Source organism: Melopsittacus undulatus, chromosome 10 (genome assembly GCF_012275295.1).
Source record: "Melopsittacus undulatus isolate bMelUnd1 chromosome 10, bMelUnd1.mat.Z, whole genome shotgun sequence".
In the NCBI taxonomy this organism is placed as follows: Eukaryota; Metazoa; Chordata; class Aves; order Psittaciformes; family Psittaculidae; genus Melopsittacus; species Melopsittacus undulatus.
Window position 1 is genome coordinate 8,550,573 of NC_047536.1, and position 22,316 is coordinate 8,572,888.

Here is a 22,316-nt window from a genome sequence, read left to right on the forward strand (position 1 = left end):
CAGCCCCACCACCCGATCCTGCCCCCAGGTGCTGCAAGCTGTCAGGCAGCAGGGAGCCAGAAGCCAGAGCAGAGAGGCAGCTCTCAGCATCCTTCCTGGAGCACAGCCCAGGTGGGGAAAGGCCACCTTGGGAAAAGCCAGGGCCAGGACCAACCTCATCCATCAGCTCTCAGGCAGAGCTGTCAGCCAGCGCCTGGAGGCAGGAATGGAGCACAGATGAGCCTGGAGCTGCAAGAGCAGCAGCAGCCAGCCCAGCCCAGGCATCCAAGAGTCAGGGATTATTTTTAACGGCTACTTGTAGAACACAGCGAGCGCCCACAGGAGAGACAGAGCTGATGCTCACCCCATCCCTCTCCCCACACGTGCAAGGAGCATATCTCACAGCCAGGCTTTTTATAGGGTTCCCCATTCCCGTTGGGCATGCAGCTCAGTATGACCACACCACCCCCTCCCTCAGTAATCACTCACATGCCGTTCACTAAAGTCTTTCCATTCCCTCTTGAGCTGTTTCCTCTCCTCTCCTTATTAGGGATCCACCTACCTATCCATCTTCTCATTCTCTCTCCCTCTGTGGCTATTTTTAAAATGCCATAAAAGCTTTCAACTGGTAGCATCCTCAGGGATGCAAGGGATTTTATATGTAACCCATCATAAGCAGTCATCACCACATAACTCACTATGCAGGCAGTGACTTTCCTTTTCTCAGAAGCAGGGGAGGGGAGAACATCCACGCTCATCCTCAGCTCTCCCTGGCCAGCACTGTCAGGCTTCTCCCATCATAAAGGGGAAGGATCAGGTTCAACCCACTCCTCTCCCAGGGTGGCAACTGGGACAGATGGTGGGACAATGGGGCAAGTCTTCTCAAGTAGAATCTGTGGGTGTATGAAGGGATGGGTTTGCTTACTGAATAAAAGGCTGTGAGCTGGGCATCATCCCCTTTCGTGCCTCAGCATCTGCCACCAGATGAAGGAGGGCTTCCTTGCTGAGAAGATGGCTGTGTTTCTCTTTGTATGTCCATGCTCATGTAAGCTGCTATACTGCTTGGCTCCCATGCTGGCTGATAGTCAAGGGGTGGGGGATATGTTGGTGGTGTCAGTGAAACTCCCTCTAAAGACACAGTTTACCCCAAGAACTGCATCTCTGCCAAAAGCCAGAATATATAGAGGACCATGGTTTTCCTGACCAACCCCAGTCTCCAACCCAGCTTGGATGGAGTGAAGAAACACTCAAGCACCACACAGGTGCTGTACCAGCACCACAAACCCCCCTTTTCTCTCCCTGACCTGGTTATTCCCTGTGGAACAGCTGCCTTCCCCTTCCCTACCAAGGCTCTGCCTAGAGACTGACACACACCAGACACCTCCTTGCCCTGCCCCATCCATGCCAGCACCCGGGCAGAGCCGAGGGCAGAGCTGCTAAAGCTCTACCGCAGGAGGAAGCTTTCCCATGCAAGCTGTGTCAGTGCCGCTGCCAGCGGGGTAAGGGCACGCCTGACCCAGCCACAGGACTCCAGCCTCGGCGGCTGCCAGCGGGATTAAGCTGTGCATAACCTGAGCGGTGTCCCGTGGTGTGCTAATGCGATGACACGTTCCGTGCCACCGGCGGGAGCCCTGCTGACCGAGGGCGAGGTGTGCCTGCAGCAGAGGCAGGTCTGCGGGAGCCCGGACCCGCTCCCATCGCTCCCAGACGATGCTTGGGTGACGCGGCTATTTATAGCAGGAGGAGGTTAGGGGGAGCTCATCTTACCTTGCTCCACCTTCTTCATCCTCCGAGCACTGCGAGCTGATGCAGCGGGTGCCGAGGGGGCAGCGGGGCGATGGGGAACGACACCCCACAGCCCCCGGCACAGCCGAGGCGGAGGGAGGGGTTTGCAGGGACCAGCGCTGAGCCGTGATCTGAGCGCAGATGAGGGAGCGGGGAAGCCTGTGCTCTATCACACTCTGAGGACTGCCGCGATATGAGCTGAGAGAGAGAAAATCCGGAGCAGAGCTGCCTGCTCGGATGGCAGGAGAAGCCGGCACTGAGATGCACAGCACACTGCCTGCCCAGTGCTGCCTGGACCTGGCTGCCACAGCCCCACATGGAAGGCATATGAGCTGGGTGCTGAGACCAAGTGGGGTCTGCACCACCTCCAGAGGGACTTTGGGACCTCTGCCTGCTCTAGTCCTCGTTTCTTCAGGCTAGGCAAGGAGAGCCTTTCCATGCCTGTGCTGTACTCAGCACCTGACCATCGATCTCCAGCTTGCAGGGCAAGCATAAACCATAGGGACCTGCCGCAGGTCCTTCCTGGCAGACCACAGACCTGTTTGCTCCTGTAGTCACACACAGGCATCCTGGCTGACGCAGACCTTGCAGGCACACTGAGAAAGCCGCTCACCACCCAGCTGGGCACCGCTGTGGCCAGGCCAGACAGAGGTTATTTTACTGGGGAGGGGCAAGCTGAATCAGAGCAGCAGGAGACAGGCAGGGCAGCAGCACCCGACAGACAAGCCCTGATCCAGCCCTGCCTCATGGCCAAGGCAAGGAAACCCCTTTCTCTGGAGAGGGGCTGCTGGGAAAGGCAGCTCACACGGCTTGGATGGGCTGCAGCTTCTGACATGAAGCAGAAATGGGTTTCACACAGAGCTTCCTTCCCTGTTCCTGCTCCTCTGAGGATTTCAGCAGGGAAAGTCCTTTATTAGGAGTAAAACACTGGGACGCTCCCTGCTTCCACTGAGATCCCAGGCTGGGGAGCAGCTGTGACTGGGAGATCCCATCACAGCACCCAACATGTCCCAGCAAGTGCTGCTGAGCTGTGGAACAACCCACCCGGTCCCTCAGCTGCCTTAAAAATAGCTCCACAAGCAAGTGCCCCTGGGCTGGGCAGTGCTCCTGGGACACTGCAGTATGCAGGGGTCCCACAGGGGTGGATGCCAGGAGAAAAGCAGCAAGATCCTCAGATTTAGGTAGTACAAAGCACAGATGCTGTGAAGAACAGGCAGGGCCTTGCAATGTGCCTTCACAAGCAAGTGTGTTTGTGTGGGGTGCTGAACTGCAGAGCCTGACACGTGCACGTTGGGAGCTCCCAGTCTGAGTTCTGGTCTAGGTCTCATCCAGCTTGGCTCATGCAGCCTGGCTGCATGTATCTGAGAAAGTAACGTAATTCACTACTGTGAGAACAGGTCAAATCCTGAAACTTCAGTTCAGATTACAATGGACTCCAGTTGAGCTGAGGAAGGGCTCTGGGGTTGACACTGTGCTAGAAAAGCTTTTCTCACCCCACAGCAGTGCAGTGTTCTCCAAAACATGACACTTATTGCCAAGTAAGAACACAGAAGCCAACAGGACAGCTTCAAACCCTCACGTCCATGCTCCCCTCTGAGGCTGTCCTGTTCCTTAGAGAAACATTCATCCCAGCGACTTTCACAGTTGTTCAAGTCTCAAAACCAAAATGATTCAAAATGAAAGCAGAGTAAGACATCCATGAAGTGAAAAACAAGCGATGCTCAGGGCTCAGAGGACATTGCCAGTTTAGAAAGGGTAAGAAGAAAGGAAGGTCAGATAGGCTGCATAAGGAAACCGTAACACCAGCTTCTTTTTGTTTCAGATCTTTACCCCAGGCAGTGGTGAAAGCACATCAATTCCCAGACCAGGGCTTACGGCCCTTACTGATAAAGCATTCAGAAGACTATACCCAAACTTAAACATGCAGGTATAAACTATAGCCTAACAAAACCCAACCCACCATTGAATAAATGGGAACTGTGCAGTTTGCTGCATGCTAGATCAGTTTGGTCCTGTTAAGTGCCCCATACTCCTTTTCTAGAAAGCAAGGCATGTCCATCAGGGCTGTGCATCAGTGCACTCAATCTCTTCCATTTCCTCAGTGATTTCCTGAGCCTACAGATGCATGGGACAGAGCCAATGGTCACAGGAGGACTTTGGATGTGACCCCCTGCCATGCGTATCCTGAACTGCTCACAAGCAAACTTCCTGGGTCTCAATTTGGGCTCTGCCTTCCCTATGTGGTCACTCCAAGACCCCTTTCATCCTGCAAAGCTCTCTCCTTTCTCCATTGCTTCCCAGCTGAGTCCTCACCATCACCAGTCTATCCCCAGGATGCTTCCCGGAGGTGCTGCAGTGCTCACAACTGAGAAATGCTGATGTATTTGGTCTAAAAATACATAATTAGTTGTTCCAACCACTTCATTACGACACCATCACGATTGGACTGCAGGGTCTGGCAGGAACTTGGTGGGTTTGCCTTCACTTCTGTGCAGCTTTGCTGCAAAGGCAGCACAACTGACTCCTTGCTGATAACAGGACAGTCTGTCGTCAGCCCAGCCTGCTGGCAATCACAAATACCATTATCTGGCTAAACTGATCATCACTTTGTCATCAGAATACTTGCTATTTTATAAGAGCGTGGTAGGCCCTTGAATTAATTCAATTGCTTCAACTGACCTTACAGCATGCACTTTGTTGGCCTGCAGTGACACTTTCCATGGCTTCTGCTCTTCAAAGTGCAAGCTGCCAAGATAGATGGCTTGCAGGAGAGCCTGAACAGAGCTTGGTGAGAGGACAGAGTCCATCCACCCGCTCCAGGACAGGGAGAAGCTGCCAGTGCTCTCAATTTTCTGGCATCAAAGTGAACCAATGGATGATCATCCCTTTGCTAGGCTGCCCGGGAGAACAGAGGGGACCATTTCTATCAGGTTGTTTGTGGCAGCAGAGTGATAATTGAGAGGACCAAGATGTGGGTGTAAAGCCCAGAGTTCTCCTTGGTGCCCAAATCCTGCAGAACACAGTGCTAGAGCCCTCCATGGAAGAAGCATGGACCCTAGGCAATGCTCATAGCTAGGTTTGGAGAGAACATGCTAGGAAGGTAGCTTCTAATCTAAGGCAAACTCTCTTGTATCCATGTCCCTCCTCTCTTTGCTATCCCACCTGCACCCACACCTTGAACAGAGTCTACTCCAGCCTTTCTGAAAGCTCTTCTCCTCCACAAGATGCTGCAGAGAAAGAAGAGCTCTACTTGAAGACCTGCCTCTTTCCCCACTGCATGTGAAGAGCCTGTCCAGCAGCAATCAGGGGAGCAGGGGTGAGGACCATGAGTGCTTATCCAGAGCCCACCTCAAACACCCAGGAGCATAGTCAGCATCTCATTCTGCTGGGTCCTCCCTCACTGGAGATGTGCTTTGTCCTCCATTCACTTCATGCCTGTGGCAGCCTGAGCATTGCAAAGATGAAATGGGAATCAATGTTGACCAGGAACCATGAGTGCTATGACTGTAAAGGTTCACCTGCAGCATAACCCCCCAGGCCTGCTGTCACCCCACAAAACCCAGAGCCTCCTCACAGGGAAGACACTACCACTGCTCACCACACCAACAGGCTGATCCCTTTGGGTTCAATACACTTCCGAACATAGGGGAAAAAACCCCATGTCCTCCTCAGCTGGTCCTACCTCACTGGGTAGTGAGACGTGGTGAATCACCCTGGCTGGTGCAGAGCAGAGCTGGAGCTCCCAGAGATGTGCAGCACCATGTGATTCCTCTTTAATTACACAGGGACTTAATAGAGTTTGCTGGTAAACACCTTGTAACCACACGTGCCTAGAGATTACTGGGTAATTATGCTTAGTGGATCACCATGTAAGAGGCAGCATGATTTAGGAATGAAAAACAACCAAGCAAACATGCTGCATTCACCAGTACCTGTTATGATGCCTTCCTGATCAAATGTTTAACTGGCCAACCTTTCCTCATGTCATCTTCCCCAGCTTTCTGCAATTAGGGAAGCCTCAGAGAAGAATTCGAGAGGTCCAGGGGTAGGGGTGGTCTGGAGCAACTTCCCACTTCACATACCAAACCCTCTGCAAGAGCTCTCCATGCTCCAACAGGCTATCAGCTGCTCAGATGGAACAGAATGTGGGATACACGGTACCAGTTCCCACCCCCCCCACCCCCGAATTCGCTTATCAAGGGGACAAATTCTGGTCTTCCAGTACATGCTGGAGACAGAAAGGAGTCTGGAAGAGCTCTAGGTTGCGAACCAGTTTCAATCACCCATTGCAACACTGATCCAGAGCCTGCCAAACCTGCCTCCCCCAGCAGCTGCTCAGACCAGGGTGACTATAACAACCAGGGACACCTTGCTCCTGACAAGACACGTGCCAAGACTTCCAGCAGCATCCCCTCCCACCCCAACAGAGCTGGACCAAAGGAGACACTGTGCAATTGCCATTTCCCACGGCCCCTACTCAGACTGTACTCCCTGCATGGACCTGCAGCACCCAAACCTGATGGTTACCTTCAAAACAGCAGAAGGAATTATTCACACTTATTTCAGAGAGTCTTAAATCCTCATGGCAGATGACAGCTCCAACCCTTTGCCTTTTAATGAGCACCAACAACAGCACTGGTCATGTTAAAATCCCTACACCAGAACAGTCTGAGGCTGAGCACAGAACGTAGGTGATTTCAGGGGATGAAACTAAGAGGTGTTCTCTCGGGCAAGGGTTTCTGCTACAGGCTCCAGCCTCAATGGAAATGCAGAGCAGCACTGATTGACCTGTTTATGAATGTATGAATCCATTTGCAACCAATTAGCAGTTCTTAGCAGAGTGGGAGGTATAAATACCATCACCAATGTAAACATCAACACTGTGCCCTCCAAATGTTCACTGCACACCTGTGAGCACAGGAGGAGGAGAAGCCACCTTCCCAAGCAGCACAACCCCTGCACCCTCAGGGCCACCTAGTCTCATCTGCAGCCTCAGGATATGAGTTTACACTCAAGATCAAAGGCCTTTTCCTCTTCACCTTAAAAGCACATTTCCATATGGCTTTGCCTTCCTGCATCACGGAGAGATGACAACATGGGTCCACCAAGCCTGGGACCCATAGCAGGGTGAAAAGCAAACCTCTGTCCCTTCAGCAAGGGCTGGCAAGCCTCCTGTGTGATGTGCACAAAGCATGTCCAGAGGTACATCTATACAGCCCAGCAAACCCTGCACAGAGCTCCCCGGAGGCTTCACAGGTAGTTTTGCACAACAACATGGCTTGGGGCCAGCCATGGCCCTCAGCCGCAGGTTTCCTGCCTCATGTCAGCCTCAGATGGGATAGGAGTGTTTTCTAAATGCATGAAGTGGAAAGGAGCAGTGGGAATTCACAGATCAGATGGTGGCATTTCCTCCTCAGCTGCTCATCTGATTTGTCAGCCCCAAAATCTTGGTCCTGCAGCCATAGATACACCTGCACATGATCAGCCCATGCACAATCTGGCTTCATCATCCCTCCTCCTGCATCTCCCTCTCTCCTCCCATCTGCACAGGTAGAGTGCTGTGCACCAGGGGCTGGAGTGCAGCAGAGCTGCTGGCTGGATCCCACCACATCTGAGCCATTGGTCACTGCAGGGAATGGGCAAAAGCCAGGACAAAAATCAGTGCCCAGAGCAGCAGAGCTGGCCATGCCTGGGAGGCAGAGCCACAGGCAGGGCAGACTCTGACCAGCAAGCGGCACCAAGCTCCCCTGAGCCACTGGCCACTAGCAAAGGGATGCAATAGCCACTGCAGGTCACCACCAGGTAGCATCAGCAGAATGAAATAGAGATGGCACAGATGGTAATGGCACAAGGCTTCTGAGCTCATTTTTTGCCTCCCAGGCACACAAACCTGAGGGATACAGGCTGGGTAAGGATTTGCAGAGCTGGGTGAGGCAGCAGTGAGGAGACAGCTCTTGGCAACATTCACACCAGTCACAGAACATGCTGATGGGAGAGATGGCACCCCATGCCTTGCTCACAGAACCAGCTAGGAGATCGTGCCTTAGCTAACAAGAGACATGAGCCAGCATTTGGGTACAGCAAGTCCTGGTTTGAACCCATCAGCTACTGAGAAAAAGTCTGGAAGCACAACAGGGCAGAGCCCACTGCCTTCCAGGCAGTGCACAGCCCTCATACCACCTGTGGTCCCAAAGGGATCTTAAGCAATCCATAAATGATCAACAGCACAGAAGTGGTCAGCAGATGTTACAGAGTCCCCAAACCTTTACTAAAACCCCTGGCTACTAAGAACTAATGGCAATATTTAGGCAAAGATGGCAAAGGCATCCAAAGGGCTGGGCAAGAGCCATGGTGACAGCAAACTCAGAAGCTGAGGCACAGCAATGATGTGCCCAGGGTCACAGAGCAAGGCAGTGGCAGGAAGAGAAGCACCACCCAAGAGACACCCAGCCCTGTGCTTGCTGCACACCCGGTGGCCTCCTCCTGTGAGTCATGTCAGAGCAACAGGCAAGCAGCATATTTGGGTTTGCTGGCACCTCTCTGCATGTGGGGGAGGACCCAGCGAGGGAGCTCTGCTGCACAATCAGATAGCTATAACACACCAGTGCCATAAACAGCCCTTATCACTATCAGCAGCCAAGCTGGCTATTATGGCTGGAAAGGAATCCCAAAAGGAACCAACATGCATTTGTTAAAATTGGCTTAGAGGAAGCTTAACAGTCCCACCTGACCACTGTGGCCACTGACCCCAGCGAGCACATCCCAGCCCTCTACACCAGAGGGGCTCATTACCCAGAGAAGCAGAGGAGCACCCTTTGTTATCAGCACCCAGCAGGCGCAGAATCAGTCCCTATTGTTCCCTGCCCAGGCACCACCAACCCCATTCCCCAGGATGGAGGCTCCCTCCTGGTCCCAGGCGTGTCTGAAGCAGAGGGCACCTGGAAAGTTTTCTCGGCTCTGACACAGCCCAACAGAGCTGGAATCACCTGTTCTGTTGCCTTGCAGCATGCCAAGGCATTTTTCACGGTGTTTTGCTTGGGAACCACCCCAAGCCTTCGGATTGAGAAACCTCAACAGCCAATGCAATGCAGAAGTCACTACTCCTGCTGCTCTCTGCCTGGGGAAGTCCTCCTGTCTTCATATAGCCTCTAGGACCCACAGCAGGGGAGGATGCCTTCCTCAGGCAGGTTATCCCAGGAGGACGACCCTCAGGTGGCCTTCAGCATCGACACCTTTGGCTATGGGCTCACTGGTTTTAAAGGAACAGCTCAAAGCTGTGCTAGTGAGGTGGGCACTGCTGCCACACATCGTATCAGCAAGGGATAAGAAATTGACTGTGACTCAATCAAACCTGATCAATCTTTCCAGACTTTGTAACAAGGACACAAAACCCGAAGTAGCCAGAATAGTACCAGGTGCCAGTTCCCATCTTACACAGCACATTTCCATGCTCTGCTTTAGGAATTCATGCATACTGCATGAGTGCCTCTGTCCCCGGCTCACACAAAAGAAACACCCACATCCCCAGCTGCAGAAAGTACATGTTTTTCAGTGCTGCACCTGTGCTCTGCTCAGGCCCCTGGTTTCTGGGTCTCTCCTTACCCTGCTCCTCCTCCCCATCGGCTGTTCCCCCATGTCCATTTATATGTAGGCAGCAGCATCAGCGAGTCAGCCTGCTGCCCGTCAGAGTGCTCCTGGCTCCCTCTCACCATGTTGCGTATCAACATTTTATTCCATGATCTGCCCTCCAAACCCCAGAAATACAAGCCAAAAGTACTCAGCAGAGATAAGCACCATGGCTTTGCCCACATGAAAGAAGAGCCAGCAATGCCAGAGCCTGTCAGAAAGCAAAACCCAGGCAGGAAATAATAAAAATCCATCCTATTAGGCTTGTCAACCTGGCTGTGACATTTTCTTTCCAGTTCCTCCCAGCCAGACCAGTGCAAATATCAGCCCCGTTCCCACAGCCATGGCAAGGGAATGCCATACTTACTGCTAGTGCTCATCTTGCTGGTCCCTCCTCTGCCCTTCTCATCCAACAAAGGGGGCAAAGATGCTCTTTAAATCCTCTTTTCCTTCCGCGCTCCCTTCAGCGGGAGGAGGCTGCCTCTCCTTCCCAGCAGGAATACCTCTGTGCGATCCGCCGGCTAACGCATCCCAGTGCAGCCCCGCACCGCCGGCTCCCCAAGAGCAAGGTCAAGGGTGCCTGCGGCTGGGAGGGGGCCCGGCGGACACCGGGGCCGGCCCGGGGGAGGGTCCCGGCGGAGCCGCGGTACCGCGGGCGAGGCACGGCCATGCACTGCGGAGCGCGGAGCGCTGCGCCTCGGCTCGGCTCTTATAGCGGGTGTGGAGCCGCGGCGGGGGACGCGCAGCGCCTCGGCCCGCCCCGCCCCGGCAGCTCAGCCCAAGGACGGCCGAACCGGGCGGGGCAGCGGAACGGAGCGGAACGAAGCGGGGCAGGGGGGGGGCCGACCCGGGGGAAGGCTGCGGGACGAGCCGGGCCGGCACCGCCGCCATCTGCCGGGCACCGCCTGCCCGTTCCCTGCCCTGCCCGTTCCCTGCCCTGCCCGCTCCCTGCCCTGCCCGCTGCCCGTTCCTGCCCGGTGATGCTCGCTGCCCACCCAGCGCTGCTGGGACGGCTGCAGTCCCGCACTGCTCACCCTCCAGCTTGGCCTGTGGTGGCTGAGCTGCAAGGGAATGCTGTCCCAGGACAGAGGTGGTGTGTGTGTGTGTACAATTGATGCTGAAATCTGGATTTCCTCTCGTGCCACGGTTCCCCTCCAGCCGCTGTCCAGGCTGGACACATCCTGCAGCCTGCTGCCTGTCCCATGCTGGGAGCAGGGAGAGGGCTGTGGGTGCCTGCACTGGCTGCAGGATGGAGAGGGGGCTTTTTCCCCCATGATCAGCAAGCAGCTTTGCTGGCAGCACATCAGGATTCCTGGAAGGGCTTCAAAGCCATTAGCTCCTCGTTTTGTTTGTGAGACATTATCTGTCAGAATAAAGCCTTACCCAGCGGACCTGCTCCCAGGGTGCGAGGGGAGATGGGGCTGTGCCTGCTCTGCCTGGGAGCCCCTGGGAAGCTATGCTGGGATTCAAAGAGGCAAGCTATAGGCTTGCCACTAATGAAAGGGGTTTTTCATGCAGCGTGACAGGCGCTGCATCTCTCCCGCTCCTGGGGCTGGAATGCTGCTCTGAGAGGGCCTTTTGCTTCCCTTTCCCTCGCTGTTCTATGTGTGCAGCAGATGTTTGCAGTGACATGACAAGACAGGTAGCAGGTCGTGTGAGCTATGCCTGTGCTGCCGGTGATGCAGCCAGCTCACTGCATGCCCTGCTGCCTGTCCCCTTCGGCTCTATTCTCTCCCAGAGGCCTTGACTGGGTAAGAAGAGTGGAACCAGCAGTGGGGATACCTGCAGGGCTTGGAGGGGAAAGCAGTGCTGCTGATACAGCATGGCCAGATAGCTTGGGCTGTCCTACAGTGCTGATTTGGGGCCTTTTATGAAGATTTCTTCTGCCTGACAAGTGCTTGGGTGTCTCATGCTCAAGGGGAGAACGCAGGACCCCATCAGGGTGAGGTTCATACCTACTGTATCAATAACGTCCGTTCAGAGAGTCAATAAAGCAGACATGATGCGAACTGGTCCCCATGGTTCAGTGAGCTAATTAAGCTTCTTCTGCTGACCTGGTTTGCAAATCTTGTTAACTTGCTGCCTTCAGAACAACTTGAAATTGGGAGGCTGGGATGGCAGAGGGCTGCAGATGGGGTGCTCGGGGGAGTTCAGGGGGCAGCAGTGCAGATCTTCTTCCCATTCATCCCCTTCCAGATGGGTGACCCCAGCACTGTGGAGCTGTGCCATGGGGCAGGGTGATGGGTGCTGCCAGCAGGGCAGGGCCTCAGGTGCCCTCAGGAGGGGATATTTGGGGTTTGGCACTGGTGAGCTGACAGCAGGAAGCTCTGGCCCTCATCACCTCCCTGCCTCAGCCACCAGATCCCACACAGGGACCTGTGGTGCAGGGCACTGCTCAGAGACCATCACTGTCAGCACTGTCCCAGGGTGTTTTGGAAATCCCATTTCCTTTTCTTTGACAGAGGAAACCGGCTGCAAAAGCTGCTGTAAAAGGATGTTGGGGATGCCTGAGAGGAGAAGTCAGAAATGAGGAAATGTCAGGATGTGAAGGCAGCCTCCTTTCATCCCTTTGTGTCTGTGCATTGCAACACAGTCTTTCACAGCAGTTATTAGATGCGTATTTTTCCCATAAGGCTCCTGCTCGTTCAGTACCCAGCATGTACCACGTAGCTCAGGCTGCGCAGAGGAAGCTGCTGCCTGCAGGACCCTGCATTGCTCAGTGAAAGGGGACTCGGTAGTGATGGGGGTAAGAGGACAGAAGAAAACCAGGTGCTAATTTCATTTATTTTTACTGATGGCTTCCCTGGACATTGGGTTTCTCATCCCTGACTCCATGGCCTTGTGAGATCCTGAGAGTCACTTGAACCAAACTTTGCCCACTCAGTTGGCAACTGCCTCTTCCTTCCCTGATGCCTCACTTGAACACTGTCTGGCTGAATACTGTGAGAGCTGGAGGTTGCTGGCATCACCAGGAGTTGGGCTCAGAATGTGCTATACAAGAGCAGGAACTCGAATGAACCAGGATCACAGCCTCTCCTATCAGTGGCCATTTGTTTCCATGTGAGGCTGTGCTCAGCCACTGTCCGTGAGAAGGGATGTTGGTCCCCAGGGCTGGAGGGGCAGCCCTGTCCACTCCTGCAGAGCAGGTGCCTAGGGAAAGCCCCTGGAAAAGGGTATCTATCCTCACTCCTGTGTGACTTGGGGAGGAATGCTGAGGCTCCAAGGGAAATATTAGCTAGTAGGTCCAAAGGCTAGAAGAGACAGGGTTAGGGGAAGTTAGAGAGTTAAACTATCATGTAAGCATCTCTGTCCTCAAAATACATTGCAGGGATGGTCCATCATTAGCCTTAGCTCTGGCATTTCTGGTTTACTTGAAGCCATAACATCCCTTTCAGCACACCTAGGCACAGACACATGCACACATATGTGTTTGCAGACACACACAGACATGCAGTCACACGAAACAGCTTTCAGAGGTCTCTCTGTAGGCACCCCAAGCTTTCCACCCCCTTCCTTTCCCCTTCAACTGGTAATCATCCTGGTGAACAACCTTCCCTGAATCACAGTCACAGGAGGAGTGGAAATGCCTTGACCAGAGATCCCAGCTGCTGCCCTTGCTCTGGGCACTGTACCATTGATGTGTCTGTCTGTCCCAGAGGCACCAGCCCAATGCATCCCTGCCAGCCCGTGCCCCCGCAGCCCTGCTGCATGTGTGCTGGCAGCAAAGCCTCCCCTTTTGCAGGAAGATTTAAGTCCAAACAACGGCAGCGAGATGCCCATGGGGACCCCAGCCTGGCGCTGGGCAGGCTGCAGAGAAGCAGGACTCTGACTCATCAGAAGCTGGTGACATTTTCTAAGACCAGGGCTGTAATGCTCCCAAAATGCAGCAGAGAAGCCTAAGGGGTCTGCAGACCCCATTATAGCACAGCACATGGTCTGCGTCATGGGATGGAGGAAATTCTGCTTCACTGGGCACCTCCCCACCTGTTTTTCTCTTGTCTCCTGCCTCCCCTGTGAGGTGGGATCTGGCAGAGGCAAAGGCAGGAGTGGTCAGGTGCTGCTGCCCACTGCCCCAGTGCAAAGCCAGGCACACGCATCCAGTGATGATGGAATTACTTCCCAGATGATGGAGATCAGCATCTTACTTTGGAAGTGCCTGGAAAACAGAAACTGGGACCAGAGGCAGTGAAGTTGTGTTTTAAGAGGGAGCCCTGGGAGGCTATGGTGGGACCTGCTCAGGACCCCACTCTTCTTCCTCAGTCACAGCAACCATCGAGTCATTTGCTGCTGCTTTGGCTTTCTTCCAGTTTACCCAGCAGTGCAACAGCCCTTTCCAGCAATTCCTCGTGTCGGCAGGAGAAGGCACAGGCAGGCAGAGGCAGATGTTCCCCAGGCTGCCTGCATTAAAGCGATAATCAAATGATAGATTATTTTCAAGCAAACTCACATTTTCAGTCATTAATTTTAGTGCTGTGCAAATAGTTTCAGAAAAAAAACCCAACAAACCAGAAATACCCAGGCAGTGGAGAATGGTCCTGAGCTGGATCTGCTCCAGGCAGTGCTGGTGCACCAGAGCCCATCTGTAACCTGTAGCTATGCTGCAAGGCCAGGAGGGGATGAGTACACCGTGCACAGTAGGAGCTACAGGTCCTGTGGCATCATCCATCACATCATCACAGGGGCTAAGTCTACATCAAATACAACAAACATTCCCAAATCAAAAGCACATGAGTAAAACCAAGTGCTTCAGAAGCTCAGGTCCTGCATGTTGTGAGTGCTGGGCCTTCACCTTTCCTCTTGAAAGATCGGGACAGCAGGAGAAGAGATGTGCTGCATGATCTGCCAAAGGGAGGGGTGATGGCAAAAGCTTTGGGCCATTGGAAACCAGTGTTTGTCCTAAAACCTGTAAGAGCCTTTCACTCTCTAGCCCTTCAGGACAGCTAACATCCCTGTGTAGACCTCTTTCACAGCAGCATGGTAGAACAGCCAAGGAGCACTCTGCTGTGGCATGCAGCAAAGATGGGTCTCCCAGGCAATAACAGAGCTTACTGCTTAAGGTTGATCAGCTTGGGACTGCTCCATTTCCCCTCTGTGTGTGTAACTGAGTTGGTGTGCACTGTGCTGTGCAGCCCTGCCCTGGGGTGACTGGGGACCCACTGGGGACAGCTGCCCCCAAAACCTGGCCCCTGCCAAGCACCATCATCAGAGCGATGCAAAGGGAGATGTACACCAGCTGCAGCTCTGCCCCCGAGGTGCCTGACCTGCTTTCCCATTGCCAAATATGCTTCAACCCATTAAAGGTCATCGGAAGTTGGGTTTATTTTTAGTTTTCCCTTTTAAGTTGCCCTGAAGCAGTGAGGACTGATGGAAGGAAGAAACATCCTCCCTCCATTAGGTCAGGATCCCAAGACGTTGTTAGTGGACAGCCTTGCCCATCACGAGACCCCTGTGAGAAGGCAGCCCCTGTAACTCTGTGCTCATGGAAGTTGGCTGGTCAAGCTCCCATCTTGCCAGAGCTCCTTGGGGAGCATCACCTTCTCAGAAAGAGCGCTTTTGCCTTGCAAATGCTGCTTCTTTTTCATTGCTGGAGTGGCATTATCATGATAATTCCTTTTCCCTTTTGTTCTTCATATTATTTAATGAGGAAACTGAGAGTCAGGGTGATTCTGGGAGAATCTGGGGGACCAGCAGCAGAGTCAGACCAGGTCTCCAGACCATGCTGTTCAGAAGGAGGCCAAACAATGCAACTGAGAAAAGATAACTTCTTTTTTACTCCTCTAAGCATGTGAGATGCTGCGGAACGGGCAGCCCCGGGTAAGCAGCGGGTTATCACTTTTCTAGGAAATCTGGCTTTTCCCCTAAGCCTATAAATGGAATGCAGACACTGAAAATAAATTCCCAGAGAACAAAACTGAGAAAACACAACGGGCTTTGGATCAAAGCGTTGGGATTAATTAGCTTAAACTGAAAGCTTTCGTTCTGATTTCTGCCTCGGCTTGATGTACAAAAAAATTAAAGCAGCAAAGCTTTGTAAGTTGGAAAATCAAATTGTTCCACACTGAAAATATCAAAACGAGATGCTTAGCCTCACTGGGATGCTTTGTTGCTTTCTAAAAGGAAATGGCATCAAGACCAACACCTTCACAAGCAGCTTGGATGATTAAGGGCTTCAAAAAAAGACCTAGATCAGCATAAGCAATTAATATCTTAATCAATTTTCTTCCTTTTCTTCTAAAGGAAAGTATAAAAATATTGATTTTTTTCCCAAGTTATCAAAAGATTTCTGTATATATGTTGCCTTTACTGTATGGTTAAACTTGAGCTTGAGCTGTGTGAATTAGATGAGGTGGTTCATATGAATCACGCCGCTGCTCAGGCTTCGTGATGGGCATTGCTCATATCAACACTTGCTGGGCTGCCAGTGGGGAAAGCAGCACTGGATTTGCCCTTGGTGTTATATGTGCAGGAGATGGCAATTGAGCCCCTTGCAACTCATATTGTGGATGTTGAAAGGAAAAGTAATACCAAGGTTGGAATTTAATACATGCTTGTGATCTAAAGATGGACAAAACGTGGGTTTGTGACCACTTTCCTATTGTGGTGAAATTGAAAAATGAAAAATTGGAGCTCTGGGGAGTTGTGCTCACTTTGTCATTTTTCATTCTCCTTCCTCATCCTGCTCATTTCTGTTTCAATGGCAAAATAGGAACAGGGTAAATGCAAAAGCAGGGGAGAATAATAGAGGCAAAGAGAGACTGGGAGGGAGAAATACAGGGGAAATTAAAATGAATTATTTGAACAGCTTGATTTGCTAGAGATATTTCCAAATGAAACACATTTCTTGTGGAAACCTCTCCAAGGAGAAAAACAAAACCGAGCAGCTTTTCCTTCTGATTTTCAGTTGTCTCTCCATGTTGCAGAACCTGAATGAACCTTGGCTGCACATCCCAGGTGCGGTTTGCCTGTTACCTGACCCACAGTGTCTTTAACACAGAGATAATAAAACCACTGCTGGCAACGAGCGTGGCTTTGCTGGCTGCTCCTCAGCACCCTGCACCGAGGATGCTTCTGTAAATCAGCAAGCAGCGATTCCCAGCCATGTTCTCACAGCAGTCCCCTATAGATGGACTCCACAGGGTCATCTTATGTGGACAAGTCCTCCAGATCTGGATGGTTGCACTTGTGTCCCCACTATCATTGCTGTTTCGGAGGTCCCCTATTTCAGAGCCTTCCCTTGTTTTCCATGAAAGCCCGGTTCTGCAGTCCCATCCTGGACTATGGGATGTCCATACCATACCCATGGTTCACATGTGGACCACGTTGAGGCTGCTGGTGCTGGTGCTGTGGGCAGCAGGGCTGGGGCCTGGCTCCAAAGCTGTTTTTCCCATGTCTGGGACAGTGGAGGAGCGGTAGCTGCTGCCACCTAATGGCTCTGACAATTAATATTCGGGATGGGGAGAGCCAGCACACTGCGCGGCTCCACTGGCTCCCTAGCGATCAGCTAATGAACTCTGGTGGGACTAGTGGGGTACACTGAGCCCGAAAAGCAGCACAATGCCCCCTAAGGTGACACTGGTCACAGTGGGGAAGGCAGAGGCTGGACACTGGCATTTCAAAGCCTATGAGAATATCCTCAGAGGTGATGCTTTCACTCTGTACAGCTACCTGAAAGGAGGTTGTAGTGAGGTGGGGGTCAGCATCTTCTCTCAAGTAACTAGTGATAGGGCAACAAGTAACAGCCTCAAGCTGCACGAGGGGAGGTTTAGGTGGGATATTAGGAACAATTTCTTCACCAAAAGGGCTGTTGGGTATTCAGTTTGCCCAGGGCAGTGATGGGATATCCATCCCTGGAAGTGTTCACAAACTGTGTAGACAAGGCCCTTAGTGACATGGTTTAGTGGTGAACTTGGCCTGGCAGCAAGTCCCAGACCAGTCTGCAGTCTTCAGGAAACCAGCTCAGGTTCACTTCTCATGGGCATGCAGCCCTGTCACAATGGCTTTCCAAGCACCTCCCCAAGGAAAGGCACGGCATCACCTTTTTCCAGCTGATTGGATGGGAATAGCACAGCCTCTGGCTTAGCAGCATCTCCCCAACACACAGGGGACACATCAGAGAGACCCTTATCTGCAGTCCCAGCATAGTGTGGTAGCTGTGGACTACCTGGGGCTAGGTCCAGAGAGGTGGGAAAGGTAGGAGAGCTCCCAGTCAGATCTTGCCTGAGCTCAGCATCCCAGCATGGGCTGCAGGCATTTATCCAGCCCTCAGATCCTGCCTGGCCATGCTCAGGGAGGTCTCAGTGCCCCTTAGAGGCTGTCAGCAGTCTACAAGCTACCTGCATCAATTATCCTGCATTATTGATAGGGTTAAGGCCATTTAATGTTCTGGCCAATACTTCCAGTCTGGGAGAAGAGCAGGGATGAGAGGCCAAGGGGACAAGCCATGACTGGATGGGGCAGCAGGAAGGGAGGAGCTGGGGGACCTCTTTGCCGCAGCTCTTCCATCAGTCAGGAGAGATCAGACGGCCAAAAGACACTTCTACCACTTGGGGACCCTGTTCTACTGTGAAGATGGGGTGGATCTGACTGCTGGCTGTGAGTCCATCCTGGTGGGATTGATTCCTGGGATAGGTGCATGGTGTGAGCCCGTGGGACAAGCTGGGAACGTCAGGGGCTCATGACACATCTCTGTGTCCCCTTGTGCCCTTTGCCAGGGTGCAGGTGTCCTTGTGCAGGATGGAGTTGCCGCGGGGCTGAGAGCCTGGCATCCCTCATCCCTGCAACCTTGTCATGGAGCAGGCAGGAGAGAACTGACAGGAGTCAGAGGGAGCTGGGAGGAGCATTCCCGAGGGTGCATGCAGGTTTCACGAGCTGTTAGCTCAGATCTGACAGAGGATGTGAGGTCTGGGTTACCTCTGCGACCTTGGGAGTACCTGTTCTAGAGGCAGAAAGAGTTTTTCCCTGATTGTCCTGTGCCTAAAACTTTTATGATGTGTGATGCTGTGGCTGTTTCAACTGCAGCCATTGCCAAAGCAGCAGTAGTGCTGGAAGGTACCATAGCTCTGCCTGCTCCTATGTAAGGATGCCCAAGCATGGCAGTGTGCTGGAGCAGTGACTGCGGTGGGCAGGGTGGCTGAGGAAGGGATGCAATGACCAAAAGAGCGTGAAAGGGCCTTGAGATACAGCACTATGAGGCTGCATGTTCACAACTGCTATTCCTGTTGCTCTTCTACACCTCATCATTGAGCTCTCTATAGTGAAACCGGTGCCTCTAAGGCACCTGCACATGGAGCATTACAGTGGGGCTTTCCCTGACACCTCAGACCTTCCTGCAAGCTGAACTGGAAAAACCCCGAGGTGTTTACACAGGGCTGAACTAAAGGATGCTTCCAGCACCACAGTGCCAGGCAGGGGCTGCAGCGATCTTCAGCCCCTGGAGCTCAGCTGGCTGGCTCTGGTCCTTCCTTCTTCCTTCCCATGCCTTATCTGTGGCCAGCACTTCCCTGGCTGTGTCTCCAGGCAGTCTGGAGGCTCCCCTGGGTGGTGACACTGCACTCTCCGTTTGAAGCAATGGTCATGTTTGGAGGGAGCAAGGAGGATGCTTTGGGTTCACACCCCAGTGCCAGGGAGGACACCTCGAATCAGCACCCTGGGCTGCTCCCTGCATGGCTTCCCAGGGCTGTGTGTGCCAAAGTGTGGTCCCAGCCTCTGGACCCACCCAGGCGCTGCTGACACACAGGGTCCATGTTCCAACAGTGCTTACTTCCTCTGCCTCTGGCTGAAAACAATGCAAGAGGAGCAGGCCTCAGCATTACTGAAAAGTAAGCGCTGAGTTCAGCTTAGTTCAGCCCCGGAGCCTGCTTAACTCTATAGTTGCGGGATGGAGCAAATGTCCCGATGCAGGCAGTTAACTATGGATTGTTGTGTGCTACACAGGATGGAGAAAGGTAACAGTGGAAAGGTTGACAGTGGAAGGGAAATCTTGAGTGAGTGCCATTGATGAAAAGATGTATCTCAAAGCCAGGCCTGTCTGCCTGCACTTCAGTGACTTGCCGTGCGGGTTTTGCTGCAAAACCATTGCACTTCCCGTGTCCTGCAGTCAAATATGACACCCTGCTTCCCGAGCTGCCGGCACACCAGGAAAGATGCTGTCTTGATGCCACCCAGTCTGGGGCATGTGTGGGTGTGAGTGAAGGTACACAGGGGCAGGTACTTCTCTGCCGTTCTCCTGTCCCCCCAGCCAAGCAGGCAGCCTGAAGGGCCTGGGACTGCAGGGGCATGGCACAGGTAAGGTGCTTATCGCCCATTTGCAGAGGGTGAAAGCAAAAGCAGAGTTCAAGAATGAGGAAATATCCCTACTGTCCCTGCTTGCTCCTAGCAGTGCCTTTGGCTGCAGTGAGTGCCCAGCCTGGGTGGGCAAAGAGGAGGAGGGAAGGAAAGCACTGCTCCACCTAACACCAAAACAGACCCCCACCCACCTCGGGGAATCAAACCCATGAAACAGGAGTTTGTTTGACCTGGAAATAAACATTTCATCTTGTTTGTTTGCTTTCTTTCCTTGACCGAGGGCAGGTTTAGGCTGACTTCCTTTTTCTTTCAGGTTCATTTTTAAAGAACAAAATGAGAAGCAAGAAGCTTCGTTTTGAACCTGCCAAGGAATGGTGAACTGCTGAGGGCTTCCAGAAGGAAACAGGGGTATTAGAAAAGCTTGATATTAACTCTTTCATTGTTTTCAAAAGAAAAACAAGATAACCCCTGTTTTTCTCTCTGCTAGCCTTGTTTGTGGAGTTGAAGCTGGTGCATAAATACTGCTGGGTCCACAGATCTCTTGTTCTGTGTGCATGTATTAGCATTTTGCCAGAGAAGGGGGTTTCAGAGCTGAGTGCCTCTGCCACCTCACCGGTGTGCAGGTAAAGCCTCTCCCTGGGGTTTGCTGTACCAGAGGCAGCTGGTGCACAGCGAGGATCAAAGGTCCCAAGCCCCACGGATGCAACACTGGAGCTGGGAGCAAGCAACAGGTCAGTCTGGGAGAAGCTGCTCATGCAAAGCAGCGCTTGCAATGGGAAGGAGCCGCGGTCAGTGTGGTCACACTGGGGCTGAGCAGAGCCCTGACCATGGTCACCCTCTCCAGCCGTTGTTTGCTGCGGGGCCGGTGTGAAGGTGTCTGCAGGGCGTTCATGCTTCCCCCGGGAGCCGCAGCCTGTTTATAGCATACCTCTGGGTAACTGATTGACCTCTGCTGGGAAGCGGAGGTTCCCAGGATGATAAGGCACTCTTGGAAGAAATTCCTTTCCTCACAAGGGAGTGGCGGAGCTGGGCACGCTCGCCTGCCTCGCGAACACGTACACAGCCCCGGCCGCGTCCCGGCGCCGGCAGCGGTCCCCCGGGGACCGGCTCGCAGGGACTGGAGCTTCGTGGCCAAGAGTGCTGCGGAGGCAAGCGGTGCTGGGGAGAGGAGCAGAGCGGAGGAGCAGGTCAGTACAGCCGCTCTGCCCCGGCAGCCGCCGCGCTGCGTGTCTGGCTGGGTGCCGGTCGGCTGCCTGCGCCCTTCGTCCCCAGCTGAGCGGACACGGCCGGGGCGCAGGGGCTGGAGCAGTGCGGAGCAGGGACACGGCTGCATGAATACAGGCTGGGGGAGAAAGTCTGCGGGTTTGGTCGTGGCTGAATTTGAGGCTCAGATGGTGATGGGCACACTGGGGAAGGACACGTTTGGTTTGGGTTCTTTCTACCCAGGAAACGATAGGAGAAGGGCAGGAGAAATCACAGCAGACACACTGAATTTAGCAAAGTGTATTTGGGACCAGGAAAGGAGCTGCTGCATGACAAGCCCTGGAGACCAGCAGTGCCTACAGCAGCTCCGTTGCACAGACAAGGGTGCCGTGACAGTCACCCTGCCTCCTGTTTTGTGCCCTGGGGAGGGAAGCGTGAGGCTCTGGTGCCTGCCTGCAGAAGAGGCTGGTATGGCTGCACCAGGTTCACAAAGGGAGCAAAGACCCTGGAGAGTCGGCACAGGCAGAGACCCCTGGGAAATTGCTTCTCTACTTACTAGGACCAGTCTTTTCCAGGGAAGCCAGGGTGAGGGCTTCAGCAGAGGAGATCCAGGGGGGGTAAGCAGAGGGGTAGGGAGCGGAACGGGAAGTTTTCGAGTTGCTGGGCAAAAGGAAAATTCCATTTCAGGTCAAACAGAAGCCTGATACCTTTGCTTGTAGGGGGGTGGGTTTGGTCACTGGGTTACATAGGTAAACTTAAAAGCAAAAAGAGATTTCAAAGCCACAAAGGAAGCCATCCTTGTTTAGGAAATGAAACATAATATTTACTTGATCTAAAAGAAATAATATTGTCCACTGGGTAGAAGAATTTGATGCTAGCTGGTGGGCTATTGCTAAAACCAACAGCATTCTGAGTGAAGCAAACAGCTTTGTCTGAAAACCCCCCTGACAACATGGGCCCAAACCAGAAACATCTTTCATGTAAAGATGTGCCAGATTCCATCCCAGAACCCTCCTGTTCCTGCACCTTCAGAGCATCCCTAGGTTGGCTGCGGGAGCTTTCTAAATTTGGAGCATTCCAGGGCTGGTGTGCAACAGGAACAGACAGGGTCCTTGCCACAGGGAGGACAGTGCCAGCCTGTCCCAGCACTCACCTTGTGCAGCTCCCTGCGGAGGCACAGCTTTGCACAGGACACATCAGCTTGCCTTTAGCACACCAGGACAGAGCCGCAGTGCTTTGTACCCTGGTGTCTGGGGCTCAGGAGTCAGGTGAGCTGCAGGGAGGAGGATGAGGATGGTCCCTTCTCCAGCCAACCCCAACATTTTGACATCTGGTTTCTCCTGGTGATGATGAGAAACCCCCATGCTTTCAGGCTGCTCATGGGTAGGTAGGCTTTTGTTACAGGCTTCCCAGTCAGCTCTAGGAGCACAGACTCCATC

The 22,316-nt window shown here is 53.1% G+C and overlaps 1 protein-coding gene across 1 annotated transcript in view; it reads right to left on the bottom strand.

The window, feature by feature from the left end:
- The window catches only part of ABLIM3 (actin binding LIM protein family member 3), a 49,924-nt gene extending 39,868 nt beyond the window's left edge, over nt 1-10,056 (bottom strand). Inside the window, exon 1 of the mRNA XM_034066801.1 lies at nt 9,758-10,056. Coding sequence (XP_033922692.1) covers nt 9,758-9,770 — 13 coding nt within the window. The 5' untranslated portion in view covers nt 9,771-10,056. The remainder of the gene's footprint in view (nt 1-9,757) is intronic.
- Nucleotides 10,057-22,316: the final 12,260 nt, after the last annotated feature.